At 35.5% G+C, this 17,899-nt stretch overlaps 1 protein-coding gene across 8 annotated transcripts in view; it reads left to right on the top strand.

Annotated features, from left to right (window-relative positions):
• SBF2 (SET binding factor 2) overlaps positions 1-17,899 on the top strand; it is a 260,675-nt gene that overhangs the window by 195,209 nt on the left and 47,567 nt on the right. For all 8 annotated transcript variants that reach the window (XM_062620140.1, XM_062620136.1, XM_062620144.1 and 5 more), the window contains 7 exons: positions 8,773-8,943; positions 11,051-11,313; positions 12,522-12,694; positions 12,962-13,035; positions 13,424-13,619; positions 14,795-14,922; positions 17,227-17,402. In XM_062620140.1, the coding sequence (XP_062476124.1) occupies positions 8,773-8,943; positions 11,051-11,313; positions 12,522-12,694; positions 12,962-13,035; positions 13,424-13,619; positions 14,795-14,922; positions 17,227-17,402 (1,181 nt within the window). The remainder of the gene's footprint in view (positions 1-8,772; positions 8,944-11,050; positions 11,314-12,521; positions 12,695-12,961; positions 13,036-13,423; positions 13,620-14,794; positions 14,923-17,226; positions 17,403-17,899) is intronic.

Here is a 17,899-nt window from a genome sequence, read left to right as displayed (position 1 = left end):
TCATGTATGTTTAAATAAAGGAAGTGACATAATAAAAATATACTATTATGAAAGTAAAGTTTGTTCTGTGTACAAATAATGAATGGCTTCCATATTTTATAGATGAGCTTGTCTTTAAATTGCAGTAGCCAGAGCAATACCCTTTTTCAGAATCACATGTATTTTGTTTAAAATTCTGAGTCACTTGTTTTTAATGGATTGATGTACACCTGGATTGTGCTGATCTAGTTTCAGCAAAAATAACCCGAATGCAGTAAACTGTCTTAACAGACTGGATGTAGTTCATTAAAACTGACATGTTATTTCGCATAATGCAGTTGGAAACTGCTTTATAATTTTTCTATGACTAATTTATGTAATTCTTTGGAAGGATAGAAGGAAGAATTGATTTTTTTCTTAATTACTAGTATTATTTTATTTCAGTGCTGTAAGCCACCAAACTTTGAATAAAATTTCAATTGGATACTGCTAATTTTATTCTAGAACTTGCAGTGAAACATCAGAGACATATTTTGCAGACTAGTGCTAACTGGAATCCTTTAAGGTATGCCAGTTGTTTGGCTGTTCATCTGCATGTCTGTTCATTTATCATTTGTAGTCCATTTGTACACCTTCAGCTTCTTTATTGAGAAGGAAATAGAGTTACCTAAAATAGAAGAATTGCTTTATTCGGTGTTTTTTAAAGATTACCCAAATATGGTAAATAATTTTACTTAAAACTTCTGAATATAGTACAGAACATCTATTCAGGTCATCTTAGGATTCATCCTAGTCTCATTTTCAAATAATGAAAAAGATGTTAGTCTGTGTTTATTGAAAGTGTTTTTTGTTTAAGCTTTAAGTTTTTTTAATAATCTTCAAGGTGAGCACAAAATTGTGAATTAATAGAAAAAAAATCAAGTTAACGGTAAAATGGTAAACTGGAAGAATTCCATATCAAGACACGAATATAAAGAATTCTAATGTTTTCCACAGTGAAATATATATATGCTGCTTTATAGAGCTTAGCAATAAAATGAAATTAATTTGAGTGTATACTTTCCTAGTTGAAATGAGTTACCAAGTTTCAGTAACTGTTGTAACAGACGTTCAGTGGAAGAAAGACTTTACTCCTCGAAATGCCTAAATAAATGACCACTTTACTCCAGAGTCTGTTAGGTGTGGGAGGCATTCCCAGCCAGAAGGATAAGGGCTTTCTCTGAAGGTTAAAGAGGCAGTACTAGAGAAATTCAGAGTTGTTTATCATATTTAACTATTACCATCAAATGTCTTTCCAAGAAAGATGCTATTTAAGGTTGCTTATGTAACAGAAGCATCATAATTTGAAATGTGCTGTCTGTTGTATCAGCCATCAGTTATATCAGAGAAGCTACCTAATGGCTGATATGGATATCTGTGATGATGGGTGAAGAGGTATTGACATTTGTCTTTATCAGGCAAATTTTGCAGCTAGTATCAGCTGAAATAAGTGGAATATTGATCCAGCTGTACTGTGGAAAACAGTGGAATATTTGCTAATAACATTTATCTCTGTTACTTTATAACAAATAATATATTAGTCTTTATTTTAGAATTTGTGTAAACACCAGGGGATTGTATATCGTTATTGGATGATACAGTTAATTTTGAAAAGCAAAATTAGTGGGGTTTTTTTTACATTTAACACAGGTTTTCTTAACTTGTATTTTTTTGGACAACTATGATTGGCCCAAGTAACTCTCATAAGCATCAGTATACTAGTAGCCTTCTGTAAAGCTAGAAGACTTTCTGTAATGCATTAGCTTTCTATACTGAATTTTTTTCATTCTTACATCTAGTTGTTGTATTTACTTCTAATCATGTCTTACTCTGATGTGCTTGTGATGAAATTGCTTCTGCTTTAAAATTCTCTACTCTTGAATTGCTAGCTTTAATTTAGGAAACTCACATCCTGAAAGACTTGCTTTATTTTCTTGGCAAGAGGTTGTGTCTGCTTCCACCAGTTTTCTTCTTGTATCTCTATTCTGCCACTTCTGATACTGTCTTAATCTTATCCATTCTCAGAATGGTAATCCCTTAAATGTAGAAATATGTTAAGTTGCCTGCTTGAAAACCAGCAAGAACATGCCCATGTCATATATTGGTGCTATGGAAGAAGCTGAACCACAAAGGAATATATACGTAGGCAGACTTTATGTGGTTCCTGTTCTTACATAACTATTTTAAAACAAACAGCAGTGAATTTGAGGACATCACACAGAACTGGAGAAAGCATTTTCTGCAGTAGATCAAATGAAGTAATAAGTATCAAAATAACATGTATTAGCTTTCATCGTTGGATTTGGCTGTTCTTTCACTATTGGAACCCTAATGCTACTTTACATCAGCAGAGATTGTAATGTTTCAACTCCAGACAGCAGTCTGACTTGTTAGGAAAAAGTGAGGGGTAATGTTGGTGAAAAGTGCAAAAGGGCATGATACACATACAGGGGTAGGCTTGGATGTTAATCCTTTCAGGTGATTCATATTTTCTAATGAAATTATGTTTCAGAATTCTTCATGATACTCTTCTTCCTGGTTTTGCTCATCCTCTCTCTTTCACCTTCTGAACCATGCAGTATATGTAATTTGCATGCCAAGACAAATCTCTACTGTGGTATTATTTTTTTATTAATTTGCAATTTGTATTCTGTATTGTCCCCTTTTACCTTTCTGACTATTATGCTCATCCTGTTCTTGAGGACTATTTGAGGATGTTCAAATAAGGGAATGCTGTATCTTGAGAGAACTTCTGAGAGAATTCTGCCACTGAAGACAGAGAAAGTTGACACAGGAAAAGGAAAATAGTAATTAAAGAAATACTAGAATGAAAACTTGAAAATAATTATTACCCTTTTGGGGATTACTTAGATGCATTATTAACTGGGCTTCGTATCAAGACATCAGTAGTTCTAAGAACCACTATCAGAATCTAAATAAAACCATAAACTTGTGAGATTTACAGAGTTTATTTGTTTCTGAGTGCAGACCTGAGTAACAACTTTGCTGCTGGAGGATTATTTTTGTGGGTAGAGCCAATAACACTATTCCAGTACAGTCACACAGATGCACACTCACTGCTGAGCCACCTGATGCCAAAAGAATATGGTGACATTTTAGAAGATTTTCAAAATAGCTCTGTTACAATTTAAAACTCTTCAGATGGATTCATCACTGCAACTGAGAATCCATGAAATCTGTAACTTAACTAATGAAACCTTGATGAACAGTCATGGTAATCTCTACAATGAAAATAGATTTAAAAAAAAATGATGTACTGTAGACAGGAGAAGAAATCAGCATATCCATATCTTGGAACTTAACCTTGTTTAGAACTGTGAAGGTCTGAAGTTCTTGTATGAAAATGCTGGGGTTTTTTGCTGGTTCTGAACATCCCTCATTCCAGATGATTTTAGTTTCCTTAGTTTTGTATTCCGTGGATAACAGAACTTCATGAATCTTTTTGTTATCTTTTTGAGAAAGGAGTATGTTACAATGCAGTAATTAACGTTATGTGTAACTTGGTACTATATCTGTCTATCTGTATTGGTACGTCATTAGAGAAATCTGAGATATTTTGAATGGCTTTAATTAATCTATTGTAAATTATATGTGATCTTCAGGAATCTGGGATTAAAGATCATGAATAGTTAGATGTTTAAGTCACTTTTGCCAGAAAATGTATATACTAAATAAAGCTCCATCCAGAATTACATCCCAATTTTGCAAAATTCTAGAATTCTGTTGCCCTCTGCTGGTTTAGTGTACCTGTCTGTGGCTTGGTAGCACTGAATTGTAAGTGAATTGGCCTTCCTTCCTTTTATTTTTCATGGCTAAATTATAGTAGATAAATAGTGTAATGAGCCAGTTTGCTACTCACACTTTAATGTATTATAAAATATAAATCAGTCTTGAGTACAATCTTTTTTGGTGGCTTTCTGAAGTTGCAAGAGGTGGCATGTTGGTTTCTTTTTTGTTGCTGAGGTTTTCAGGTTGAAGAAGCAGCTTCGTTTAATATGTTGCCTTTTTTTTTTCTAAAGCAATAAAAATGAAAACTAAGAAACAACAGTGGAAGCTTCACAGTTCTTTCTTAATACTTTTATGACCTTTCCCCATATTTGTGTTTCCAATATATTTGAGTATAACACCGCATGCGAAAACCATTTATTGAATTGAATTTTTTGACTGATGTTATCCATGCAGCACCATAACTAACCCTTTAACAGTGTCGCTGTGTCGTGGATGATCTGTAAGCTTACACTTGCAGACTTTGTCAGAAAGAACCTTAACCACTACAGGATGGGAAATGTTGTGATCTCCTTTAGTATGCAAAGAAGGTAATATCTCAGGTGTTGCAATAGCTTTCTCACACAGGTCAAGTGGATAACCCATAGCACAGTAATTCCTCAAGGAGCTGAGGGGAAAGCTGTTCTTGGTATTCAGCAGCAAGCTCCTTCTCACCTCTTTCTTTCCTCTCCTCACCAAAAATATCCAAAACTGTTAACTGAGGATATAAGTTGGAGACAGAAATCCAGTTAACTTCTGAAGCAAACTGGATTTCTCTAAAAAAATAGTGAATGATTGAGTTTGCCATTTTGTTTCCATAGCCAAGAGACGTGCAGTCTAAATAATACTATGTCATAGAGAGGCTCCCTGGAGACCTGCACCTTACAGTAAGTTTGGGAGTCTTGGACTTAGTGCGCATTTTTGACTGAGCCATGAATATCATTTTAAGAATCAAAGTTATGCAGTGTCAAGAAACAGAAAAAAGTCCTGGACAGGCATTATCCAATGCCACTTAGTATGTTGGGAATAATCGAAAGACAATTCCTGAATTCAGGAAGTTGCGTATAGCCACACACAGCAAGTCACAAATCTACCTTGTGTTTTTACAAACTATAGAATGTGATTCATTATTTTGGTATAGGTAATGTCTGTTTCATACATAATTTGGGATGGGAGTGTTTGGGGGTTTTTTAAGTGCCATTAGTTTATTGAAAAGAGCTCAGTGTCCTTCTGGGGAAGTTAACTCATTTCATGTTGACTATTACGTTTTACACCTTAATGCTCATTTAAGCTATCATAAGCCAGCTTTAGAGTAAGGACTTTATCAGTTCAGAACTATTTTTAGTATTTTCTTCTGGGGTCTTTTTTAAGCTGTCAGCCCCTAAATCCTCCCTTATAAGTAGGAAATTATTTTGCTGCCTCCTACATTCATTCTGTCTGGCAGAATTGAATTAGGACAGGGACAGAATTGGGACAGGGAGAAAGAGCATGCATATTGGTATAGTTTAGTTGTCTTGTGGAAAGATAGGTGAAGATTTGTTTTATATATGCAGTATTGCTTGATGAAAAAACACTGAACTACTGTTTTACTTAAATTTGGGAATTTTGAGCAAATTCTTTAGACTGCAACAGTAAACATTGGGGCCATTTTAGTATATTGGATTAGTTTCCATTCTAGTCAAAACAGCTGACTAAGCACTCCCAGAGTAGAGAATATAGGCACTGCAAGCTTCATGGAATGCTTATATTTGTACCATGTATTAGTAGTCCCTGGATTTTGACTGCATAGAAGCAGCAGTGTGTTTCTTAAGGCTGGTGTTCATACTGCTTTTTTACAAACAAACTAACCAAAACAAGCTGAGTATCTGAAGTGATTTTGTCTAAAATAACCAAGAGAGCTGAGCCTTGAACTACAAATCCTGACTTTGATTCTGTGCTCTGGCCACTATCAGGTTTTATCATTTGTTTCAACACATGCAGGTGATAAGAAGAATAGTGTTTATTAGCATTTTGATGGATTTTCTTTCATCCTTTTGCAAACTATTTTTACTTTGCCTAGAAGTTACTGTCAATGTTGATTTGTGTTATATTTGAATATAAATATTGTTTAAAAATTTTGGTTTGTACATGGCTGTTCATGGTTTTAAATTATGAAAATAGGAAGAGCATCTAAAAGCCCCTCAGCTTTCCTGTTGTGTTTGTCCCATGTGTAAATAATTAATTTTGGTTTTATTTCTGTAACACTATTACTATGGAATCAGGGTGATGAGTTATTTTATTTTGGGTTTTACCTTACTAGGTAAGGAAGTCTTGCCTTACCAGGTAAGGAAGACCACCCCTTTTTTACACAATTTGTTTACACAATTTGTTTACACAATTACCTGACTTGGGTTGGAGACATCAAAGGCAGCTGGACAGGTTGATAGTCAAATCACTCTTTTGTGTAGCATTTACTACACAAATTGGCATGAGTTAACTGTACCAACTAGCTAGGCTTGAACAGACATTTTACGTTTTTCTCCCCCTTTTTTTCCGTTCCTTCCCTGCCCCCCTTTTTTTTCCTTTTCTGACATCTCTTTTTGCAGCTGTGTTGTGACTGGGAATTACTGCCAGTGACAAAAATAAAGAATAAATCAAAGTAAAAGTCATGATACATCTTTAGTAGTAACTGTTGCTTTCAAGATGTGTTACCATATTTATATTCCATGATTTACCCGTCTTCTCCAGTCCTCTGTAATACAAGTTTTGCGCATCTGAATTTTGAGTTAGGTGAATGATTGGGCCAGATCTATTCTGTGGGCCTGTGTTATTTATCACAGCTGAACAAATTAAACTATTTTAAGCCAGCTGTATGCCCACCTGTAACAGCGAAAGATATGAAATGTGTACACCTCTTAAAGAATATTGTAAAGCAGGTGGCTTTACAGGAATGTAGAGGTAGTCTTCCTGTTTCTTTATTTTCTCATTTTACAATTAAAAGACTCAATTTCATGTACAGTTAGTTGTCCCACTAATTAACAGGCTTGACATAGTCATGACTTAGTGTGTATTTTGTGTGCCTGAGGTTTTGTCAAGGCATCCCCAGTAGTCAGTACAAAGATCATTAGGATGCTATTTGAGCTGTCCTGTTCTGCAATTTAACAGCTAGATCAAGCACAGGATCCATTAGAGTGTGATCAATTTTCCTTTCCTCTGAGCTACCATAAACTACATCACATCTGAAACTTGGGAATCTGTTAAACAAGCCAGCTGTCTTCAGTTTCAGTATTGGGTAAGCAAAGTCATACGTAGTGCAGTATGAATCTTCCATGAACTTAGATTTCTTAACAGGTTACCAAGAAATTTTGGTTAGATTCTGCATGATCAAATAAAAATTATATTTCTCAGTTTTTGATGGTTTATCACAAGAAGGTATTTCAGTTGGGTAAATTTTAGTAGCATGTCACATATAATTTTCTCAAACATACCATTTCAAAGAGCTTTACCTTTCATAGGGAATGAATACATGGCACATGATCAGGACTTTTAGTTCATGATGTACTTGGAAGAGCATAGTGTGGAAAACACAGTTTGAAAAATTGCAAAACCAGAAATTTGTAAAAAAGACTTTAAAATTTTCAGTTGTAATTTCCTGGCCTTCCACTTGAATACCTGAATGCCTACTAAGGAAATATTGTACGTACTGGCTGTTATATACAATTATACATCTATTAATATAAATTGCAGTAAAGTGGTTTACAACATAATCATAGAATAGGTAAGGTTGGAAAGGACATTAAGATCATCTTCCAGCCCCTTGCCATGGGCAGGGACATCACACCCTAGACCATGTCACCCAAGGCTTTGCCCAACCTGGCTGCAAACACTGCCAGGGATAGAGCATTTACCAGTTCTTTGGGCAACCCATTCCAGTGCCTCACCACCCTCACAGTAAAGAATTTCTTTCATGAAATTAAAATTAAACTTCTAGGTATAGTGTATATTTCAGGTATGAGTAGTGTGTTGAGTGAAAGTTATTAAATGAAGCACCGAGTAATGCACTTTATTCTTCAATTCTACAGATACAATAATAAGCAGCTATTTAGATAACCTACTTCTTTGCTATGTGTGATATACAACACAATTTTTTTTGTGGTCTTCTTTTTTTTTTCTTTTTCCAAAAAGTAAGAATGCATGATACAAGATTTTATTCTTCATGATTCAGGTCACTGAAATAAATTTTCCTGTCATTGTATGTTGTTATCAAGAATATAAAGCAACTCACTGGAAGACTAGTGCTACCTATATAAATAGACCTAACTTGAAAAAAGTGGTCCATTTATAATGAGTAATGCTGTAACAATTCTGGTTTTGTTTGAGACCTCACAGGGATCCTAGACCCTTGTGACTTCAAAGAGCATATCCAATTTAGCAATCTTTCAGCAGCTGGATTTGTGTCATAAAGTGCAGTAGATAACAATAAAAATAACAAGTTATCTAAACTTATGCTGTTGCAACAAAAACAGTGTATTGGAAGGACTTAGTTGCCACTTAAATTTAGTTATCATAGTTCTGACTTTTAAATAAAATGGAAATAATTTCATCAGTTTGAATATTGATATTATAGGACTAGGTTATTAAAAATACTATATTGTTGGCAAGGAAGATGTTTTATATTAAAAATGTGTTCTGTACTGTCATCACAGAATCCTTCCTCTCAGTCTCATTTTCCTAACTGTGAATCAAGAAAGCCATACATTGCACTGGCATTAGATTTGTATGCAAGCTTCATGCATGTTAATTTCTTTAGTGGCACAGAATGAGATAATTTCTCTTTCCTATATTGCAGTACAAAAGATGGTATATATTGCATATTTCATTGTGTAGAACTGTTTTTATGTATTTTTATTTAAATTCTCAAGCCATAGCCTTTAAAGGAAATTAAATAATAGGACTAATACGTCAATTTTGCATGGGTTTTGCTTTCAGAAATTAGCACCTGGAGTTAGTCAGTTTGCTTACACCTGTGTGCAAGACCATCCTGTCTGGACTAACCAACAGTTTTGGGAAACAACCTTTTATAGCAATGTCCAAAATCAAGTTCGCTCCCTCTACCTTTCAGCCAAAGATGACAGCCATGCAGTACAGTTGAGACAAAAGGTAGGAGAATATATTATAAAGTAAATATCAAGGTAGTATTTTTATTCACTTTTTAATTATCTGCTAAGTTGTGGAGCCGTAAGTTGTGTTTTCTCCCATTTAATGTATTTTTCTTTCATTTTTGCCATATTAAAACAGCATAAAATAACATGAAAAACAAAAAATATGTTTAGCTGCAAAGCAATATAATTTGATGTTGCTCATGTGATTTTTCAAACAACCGCTTTTTATATAAATTTCCACACTTTAAGGTGTATGTTCTTCCTGAGAGTAGTAACTTATTGTATAGCAGTGTTACAAACAAGCGACAGTTCTGTTATAGGAACAACCTAAGTTAGCAGCAGTTCTCATGCCCAGTGTTAGATTATTACCAAGCCCTGTGGTGGTTTCTGTTGAATGTCACTCAGTCTGCTTTAGTGAAATTGAACAGATCTTCCAGAACACAAATTATGTGTCTCAGTAGGATGAAAGTCCATCTCTAATGCAAAAATATAATGGGAAGCCTTGCACCATGCTAAAATAACTTCTTTTTTTCTTTTTTTTTTTTTTTTTAAGGAGCATTATGTACACATAGGAAAGAGCTGTTTGTAATCTCTCTTCTTGTATGATTATTATCAACTGTGTGACTGAAAAGTGTATGCTATCCAGTCATGCAGCACTGTAGAGACAGGAAGTAAAATATTCCCAGCAATGGAGTCAGAATGAGAAACAGAAAAGGCATTTCAGACGTATGAGGGTGTCGTGGTTTAAACTCAGTCAGCCATGCAGTCTGTCTCATTCCCCCCCCTTCCTCACCCCCGCTCTCAGAGGGATGGGGAGGAGAATCGAAAGAATGTAACGCCCACAGGTTGAGATAAGAACAGCCCAGTAACTAAGGTATAACGCAGACCACTACTGCTACCACCAGTAATAATAATGATAAGGGAAATAACAAGGGAGAGAATACAACCGCTCACCACCTGCTGACTGATACCCAGCCCAACCAAGCAGTGATCTAGCCCTTCTGGGTAACTGCCCCCAGTTTATATAGTGGGCATGATATGCTGTGGTACAGAATACCTCTTTTGCTAGTTTAGGTCAGGTGTCCTGTTTCTGCTTCCTCCTGGCTTCCGCTTCTCCCTGGCACAGCATGAGACTCAGAAATTCCTTGGTCAGAGTAAACATTACTGAGCAGCAACTAAAAACCATCAGTGTTATCAGCGCTGCTCCCAGGCTGAAAGTCAAAAAAACAGCACTGCACCAGCTACTAAGAAGGAGAAAAATGACTGCTACTGCTGAACTCAGGGCAGAGTGATAAAGAGCAAGGGACTGTGGGACTGTGTATGGGGAACCCCTTTAAAATCCGATTCCGTGTAAAGATGTGGAGAGCAGTAGAACCTCAAGCATCTACTGTAGACCTCACATGTGTCCATATGGAAAATTTGGTCAAATTTAGTGTAGAAAAAACATTTACAACATATGTAGTCCTTTAATAATTTAACATCAGGCATTATGTCGCTAATGTCAGCTGCCAGATTTCTTTATTCTGACTTCCTCAGGCTATACTACAGTTTGACTATGTGCAACCTGCCTAGCTTGTTTCAACCAAAAGCTAGAATTGGACTCAACATATAAAAGCATGAGTGTTTCAGCTGGTCTGCAGACTATTTATATAAAACTTTGCTTCACCTGAACATCCTAGGAATTTGGAGAATATTACCTGCATGAAGCAATGTGCTTCTCAATCCAATTTATGCTTGCTTTTATGTGAGCTAAATGGATAAGCTAATGAGAGCAACTGTGTTAAAATCAGTAAACCACTCTGAATAAACATGGATGATTGTATAGCATAAAACTCATCTAGAAAGAAATTATTTAGATCTGTCTACATTTTGCTACTTGCATATTTCAGTGAACTGCTTTCAAAGCTCAGTTCCTATAATCATAACTCTTCTTAAACCCTATTGAGTGTAGTTATTTGGTTTTTCTTTTAATATTAATATATAGCGTACTGAAGAAGTTTAATAAACAATTTAATGAACAAAGTTTTGACTAAACATTGTTTTATTTTTAACATTTCAGCTTTATTTTTCTGTGCTTTTTTTATTTCATTCTGCATGTCTTCTAGGAGAAAAATTCTGTAGGTTCAGACCAAGATAAGACAGCAATGGACCTGGCTGCTGAGCAGTTGCGATTATGGCCAACTCTTAATAAGCAAACGCAGCAGGAGCTCATCCAGAATGAGGAAAGTACAGTTTTTAGTCAGGCAATTCATTTTGCTAACCTCATGGTCTACCTGCTAGTACCACTGGATACAAGTAAGAACAAGCTGTTAAGAACATCGGCCACCGGTGACTGGGAGAGTGGAAGCAACAGTATTGTCACAAACAGGTGGGCATACAGCTTCAGCGAGGATGGGTCACAGTTGTCAAAAGCTTCTTAATTTTCAGGATTTGTTCTAAATACCAGATTATTTCAGTATCTTCACTTCTTTTTAAGTTCATTAATGAAAGGAGAGTAGTCTAAAGTAGTACTTCTTAAAATAACAGAACTTAATCTGGAGCAATCTGCCCCCATTTAAAGGAACATAAAAGCTTTACTGTTACGTTAAGAATTTGTAATCTAGTAATGCAAATGCTGAAGGCAAATACATGATGAGAAAGAAAAAGCAGCCCAAACCGTACATTATGTAACTTGAAAAACTCAGTATATGAACCTAAAATCAAGAAAACATTTGTATAGAATCCAAGGAAGAAAGGCGCTGAAGTCACACAATGCAAGAGGGCTAAACTACTATGGCAAAAGTTAAATTACTAAGGAGGGAGGAGGAGTATAAACGCCAGTTACATTCCCTTAGTATGTGAATCTATAAAATAGTCTTCCTTTCTCTCTAGTTACTGTTTTCATTATCACTTATGATCTGTCAGAATTCCCACCTGATAAAATTGTAGAACACTGGCATCATGTAAAGTATAGGCTTCTTACCAGTATCAGACTTCCCATGGCTGCTAATTTCTGCTGACTAAACACCTCTAGTCTCAGGCATTAGGATGTGCTCAGGAAACAGGTTGTGGTGTATATTGTATGAATCTGACCCTTAATACTATTATGGGAAGCATTTTTAGACATTCAAAGTACATCTCCCACTGACCTGCTTGTGCTTTTATCTGATGCATAAAAAGCTATTTTTATAGCCTTTTTGCTTTTGAATGCTTTGCTCTGCAACCAGAATATTCATTTAATGTATCTTTGTCTGTGTAACTGGATATTTGTTTACCAGGGGTTGCAAATAATGTTATTTGACTTCATGAAGACATAGAGCTCACATCCAGGCGGCTTTTTTTCTCTTGTGGGCCCATCTGCACTGGATTCATGGAGGGAAAATTCTCCTACGTCGTCATCCACACAGTTCTAACAGTGTTAATAACAATGAAAATACAATGTTAACTTTGGTACCACCATACGCTTTTAGCAAAGTTTATGTATTATAGCTAGGAAAAAAAAACACCCCACAGCTTGTCTGTGTCGAGCCAGGTATCACCTTTGCGTCACCAGTTGAAATTTTCCATGCTTGAAATTTCCTTTATTTATGTCTATAGTATTGCAGGCAGTGTTGCAGAGAGTTATGACACTGAAAGTGGATTTGAGGACTCTGAGAACAATGATGTTGCAAATGCAGTTGTACGCTTCATCACGAGATTTATTGACAAGGTTTGCACAGAGAGCGGTGTTACACAGGATCACATCAAGGGTCTTCACTGCATGATACCTGGTAGGAACTGTGATGAGTGGTTTGTACTCTTTCTTTTTTCTACTTTTTTTTTTTCCTAGTAAGAGAAATGCACTTCTTGGTTTCAGTTACTTTCAGTGAAGTTAGAAGGTTAGATTTCTTTTCTAGACTGTAATTCCTGTTGAATTTCAAGTAATTATTCCTTTGATGTTTAAATTTAGGAATTTCAGAATATTAGAGTTTAAATTAGATTGCAAGTTTCTCTTTCATATTATGCGAGTCTTCATTTATGGTATTACTGCTTTCCAGGCATTGTTGCAATGCACATAGAGACCTTGGAGGCTGTCCATCGTGAGAGTAGGCGGCTTCCACCAATACAGAAGGCAAGTGTTATGAAACATATTTGTATTCTTTACAAGTATTAGAATCATTCAATTTAGTCATATTTTTTCCCTCTTACAATGTTACAAAGAAATATCAAAACATTGAAAGAAAATTTTCAGCAGTGATAAATAAAATGCTTGGCTTTGGTCTCATGAAATACGAACTTATGAAGCTAGTAGAGTCAAACTTCTGATTATAAGCAAGCTATTGCATGCCCACTTTTTTTTCAGAACCATTTCTCTTAGTTGAGTCCAAGCTCCATCTCCTTCTTTGGACTCTGTCTCATAACAATTTTGTTTTGATGTTTTTTCAGCCAAATATTAGAACTAGATTGAGGTATAACACCGATATCACCATTACGCTAACACTTTCATTTATTTGCATCAGCCCAAAATTCTACGACCAACTTTACTGCCAGGAGAAGAATTTGTTTGTGAAGGTCTTCGTGTGCTACTGGATCCTGATGGCAGAGAGGAAGCTACAGGAGGACTGCTTGGAGGCCCTCACATCCTTCCTGCTGAAGGAGCTTTGTTCCTGACCACTTACAGAATTATATTTAAAGGCACTCCTCATGATCAACTGGGTAAGGAAAATGAAACAGTGATAGTTGTGGTCCTTCAGACAGGCGGGACTTTGAGCTGGCCTGTCCACCTAGTATAACACCAACATCAAAATGTATATACCTCACAGTATAACTTCTCATGTTTATCAGATAAGAATAGTCTCTTAATATAGGTTTTTATTGCTAGATATGACAGTCACTGACTTTGGATTTGCATTTAATTTAACTAGAACTTATTCAGGCAAGGCATTAGATGCTAAATGTACATGCATATAGTATTCCTGTCTTCAACAATTTATGTAATATCATTAAATTATGAATTTGTCTTAGAGGAAACTTCAGTAATCTGTCCCATGGCATTATGGGTTTTCACAGACTACCTAAAGTTGGAGACAAAAAATAAGGACATTCGTGACTATATTTTAGTAATTTCCATAGACTTTTGAATGAACAAAATGCTTAGTATATTTATATTTCAGTTCCATCTGTAAAGTTGGTCTGATAATGCTGCTTTACAGCACAGTATTTGTAAGCTGCTTCACCACTAAGGGAGAATATATATACTGTGTGAGACCTGCAGCTTCCACTGCCCCTAGCTTTTCATTAAACAGGGTTTTTTCAGCCACTATTTCAGCCACATTTCTGTTAAATGAAACATGCTCATGAATTAGTATTCTCTCAAATATCTATTAATAAATTCAGTATTGTTTTTAATATGTACTGGAAATAGCTCTCCTGAATGATAAATTTTTATATTTTGACATCTGCCATTTCTAAGCGGATTGTCTTTTAGAAGTATAAATGTATTGTGGAATGTTCATGGTTGTGCATAAAGATACCAGTGTATATCATTCATTGTTTAGAAGCTGTATAATGCAATATGAAATTTGGGTAAGATTGAAACTGTTTCTTCACCCCCATCAACCTAGATTTTGGGTGTACATTTCCATTGTGTGTACAGCCTCAGAAGGAAGGAGAATATTTTTCTAATCATCCCAGCTGTAATTAAGCAGAAATCCAGATTACTAGTAATGCTTTTGGAATTTACCTTTTCAGGTATTTTGCCTGAAATTAATTAGGTACCATCATTTGTGTGTTGCCTTGTACTCCCTCATTCCTGTCTATACAATGAGACCAAATCAGATCCGATTCTGTGATCTAATAAGTATGTGTAAATATAATATTGTGGTCCTCAGTTGGAGAGCAGACAGTGATCCGGAGCTTTCCTATTGCATCTGTTACGAAGGAGAAGAAGATCACTATACAAAATCAACTGCAGCAAAGTATGCAGGAAGGACTGCAGATCACTTCAGCTACCTTTCAGGTAAAAGGAAGGTTTTTAAAAATTTATGTGACAACACACCTTAAAATATTCCAGGGCAGCACTTTGTTCTGATATTTGTGTTCAGTTTTCTGCCATGTAAAGTCAATAGAAAATTCAGTCCTCTCATAGAAACCCTGGTGTTTCTTGGCCCATGTGATACCTAGATTATTACAGTTTTCAAATTTGATTTCTTTTCACTCCTTTCCTTAGCTTTCAATTTTGGATCCAGTAAAGGGTTATTTTGGGTCCAAATCTCTTTATGTTTAATAAGTAGAGGCCTAGGCAGGCCAGTGGAAACATGCTTCCTCTCTCTTTCCCCTACATGGAATGTATGTGGAAAAGCTATAAATATAGCTTTCTTCTCCAGAATTTCATTCTGTAAAAATCCATGGCAGAAAGTCATGGTGCACCTCACATGGAAGCTGAACTTCCAGGAATCTTTAGGCTAGCCACCATTGGCCAGAACCAATGAGCCTCTGTGTGACTTGCACAGATCCTGACTTCTGTACAGATCCTGGTAGTTTCTTGTCTGTGTGTTCAGAAGCATGTACTGCAGGGTGATTGACAGAAGTGGACTTTTTAAGAGTTAGGAATCTTGAAGTGTTTCCTCAATATTTCGTCCTAGTGGTGATCTTGAAGGTAGTCAAACCCTAAGAGATGTGAAGTTGAAGGCAAAGAATTTTATTTCGTGGATTGAAAGTAGACTGCAGTACTTAAGATGTGAGATATTTGTTGGGTTAGGTGACTGCAGGAGTATATTTTCACTGAGAACAAAAACTCTTAACATTTGAACACATAATAAAATAGATCATGAGCTTTTTCACTAGTTCCTTAAATAATGGACATTATTTAGCTAATTGTTCATGATTAGATATTATGACAAAATTCTTCAGTACAAGGGTGGTGAGGCACCATCCCTGGAAGCATTCAGGGCCAGGTAGGATCAGCTTTGAGCAGCCTAGTCTAGTGGAAGGTGTCCCTGCCTGTGGCATGGGGGTTAGAAGTTCATGATCTTTAAAGTCCTTTCCAACCTAAAACATTCAATGACCCTATTCAAAAGCGTATGATTAGGAATAAAAGTGAGTAAAGCAACTGACAAAAAGTTCTTGTTGTAGACTTCACAAGGACTTCAATTTTCCAGTAATCCTTTTGCCAGAATAGTTAGCATACTTCAACGATGTGCTAAATACAGACACAGCTCAGTGTTTTCTGTACTGGATTCTGGTAAAACATCTTTGCTTTTGTTTAACATAGTTTTGTTTTAGGTTGTGAGAACAAAATCAGCAGTTTACTTTCCCTTCCCTTTGTAACAGCTAGAGTTCAATACAGTGTGAAATAGCCCCTCCTCTTTACTTATTAATTATGACTTTCAGGTGTTTGCTGCAGTTATGCTATTTAATCTGTTTAAAACTTCAGATCAGTGTGACCCCTACAGATTCCAGAGCTCCTTTCAAGGAGGTCCTAGAACAACAGAGTTGTTAGTCATTTGGAAAGTATTTAAAAAAACAAGTGAAATTTAAAAAGCAGTGATGAAATGCACCTTCTAGATAGCAGGGAAAAAAACATTGAAATGGTTTATAGGTATGCCTTCAGAAATAAAGCTCTAGGATATTTCTTTGTTTGCTGACTCCTCTTGGCTGAGGATGAAGAGATGGGATTCTTTTATTATCCTTTTCCCTAAAAAAATGTTTCAAAAAGCGTTTTTAGTGCGTAGATAGATCAGGATTGAATAGCACAAGGTTAGTCCATTTTAAGGATTGGATTTCACTATTACATTTTTATTAGTAGTAGCTTTTTATACTTTGCAAGGTGTGGCAAAAATTGGAATGGCTGAGTAATGGAAGTATAATGGTTATGACTTATGAATGCTGAAATTGTGGTTTGATGATACTCTTTGAAGTGCATTACAACCTTAGTTCCCAGTATATGGGCAGAGCTGGCAGAGTCTTTCCAAGCTAAACTGTCCATGTGACTAGTATTTGAACTGTTGTAGGCATCTTAATGCCAGCAGTACTACTTGGATTTACCAAAATATTTGTTTGATATGATTAGAATTCTGAATGTTATTTTTAGTGAAAATAACTTAATCTTAGGAATTAAATGTAAAAATTAAATTAAAAATTAAAAACACATAATATCCCTCAAAAACAGTAAGGTATACGTACATATATTTGTATTTTTCCAGTGAGCATAGTACTGCGTGTATGCAAGTATGGGAATTTGCTAATGTATTTTAGGATATTTTAATTTCTCTAATTCTATAGGGTTTTCTCATTTTTAACATGTCATATCTTTAATATGCAGTTAATTAAAGTAGCATTTGATGAAGAAGTAAGTCCTGAAGTGGTGGAAATATTTAAGAAACAGTTAATGAAGTTCCGATATCCTCAGTCTATCTTCAGCACTTTTGCATTTGCAGCTGGGCAAACAGTACCACAGATAATTTTACCAAAACAAAAAGAAAAGAGCACGTCATTCCGGTATAGTCATTCTTCTTCTTTTATTATTGGTGGTTTTGTTGAGTTTCAGTCAAATATGTTGAACAGTCTGAAAGCTTTGCAGAAATGCAGATCATTCAGGCACTTTTCAGGAAAGTCAAAATGACTGATTGCTATTCCAAGTCTTTTTATGTTTCCAGAATAGAAGGTAGATAAGTATGATATACATGTCCATTTGGTATAAATATATATTATTTATCCAAATTTCTGGCTGCAGCAAATTCATTACATTTTGGAACACACATAAGTAGCATCTTCAGTTATCCAAACTATGCCAACATGAAAAATAGATTTCTTGTATGTTACTTTATAAATTAATAACCTAATGTGGTTTGTAACTGATTTGACCCTTAATACAGTCTGCACAGTTGTCCTAGTGCGTTTTTACTCTAGAGTATGAGCTTTATCCTCTTTTGAAGTTTATGATACGTGCGTTTTTAGTAGACTAGATGGACTATTAGTCTGTTCTAGAGTGGTAG

Source organism: Pezoporus occidentalis, unplaced genomic scaffold (genome assembly GCF_034315485.1).
Source record: "Pezoporus occidentalis ecotype Australia unplaced genomic scaffold, CSIRO_AGI_Poc_V1 ctg22, whole genome shotgun sequence".
In the NCBI taxonomy this organism is placed as follows: Eukaryota; Metazoa; Chordata; class Aves; order Psittaciformes; family Psittacidae; genus Pezoporus; species Pezoporus occidentalis.
Note: the sequence above shows the minus strand (reverse complement) of the source record. Positions and strands in the feature narration are given on the sequence as shown.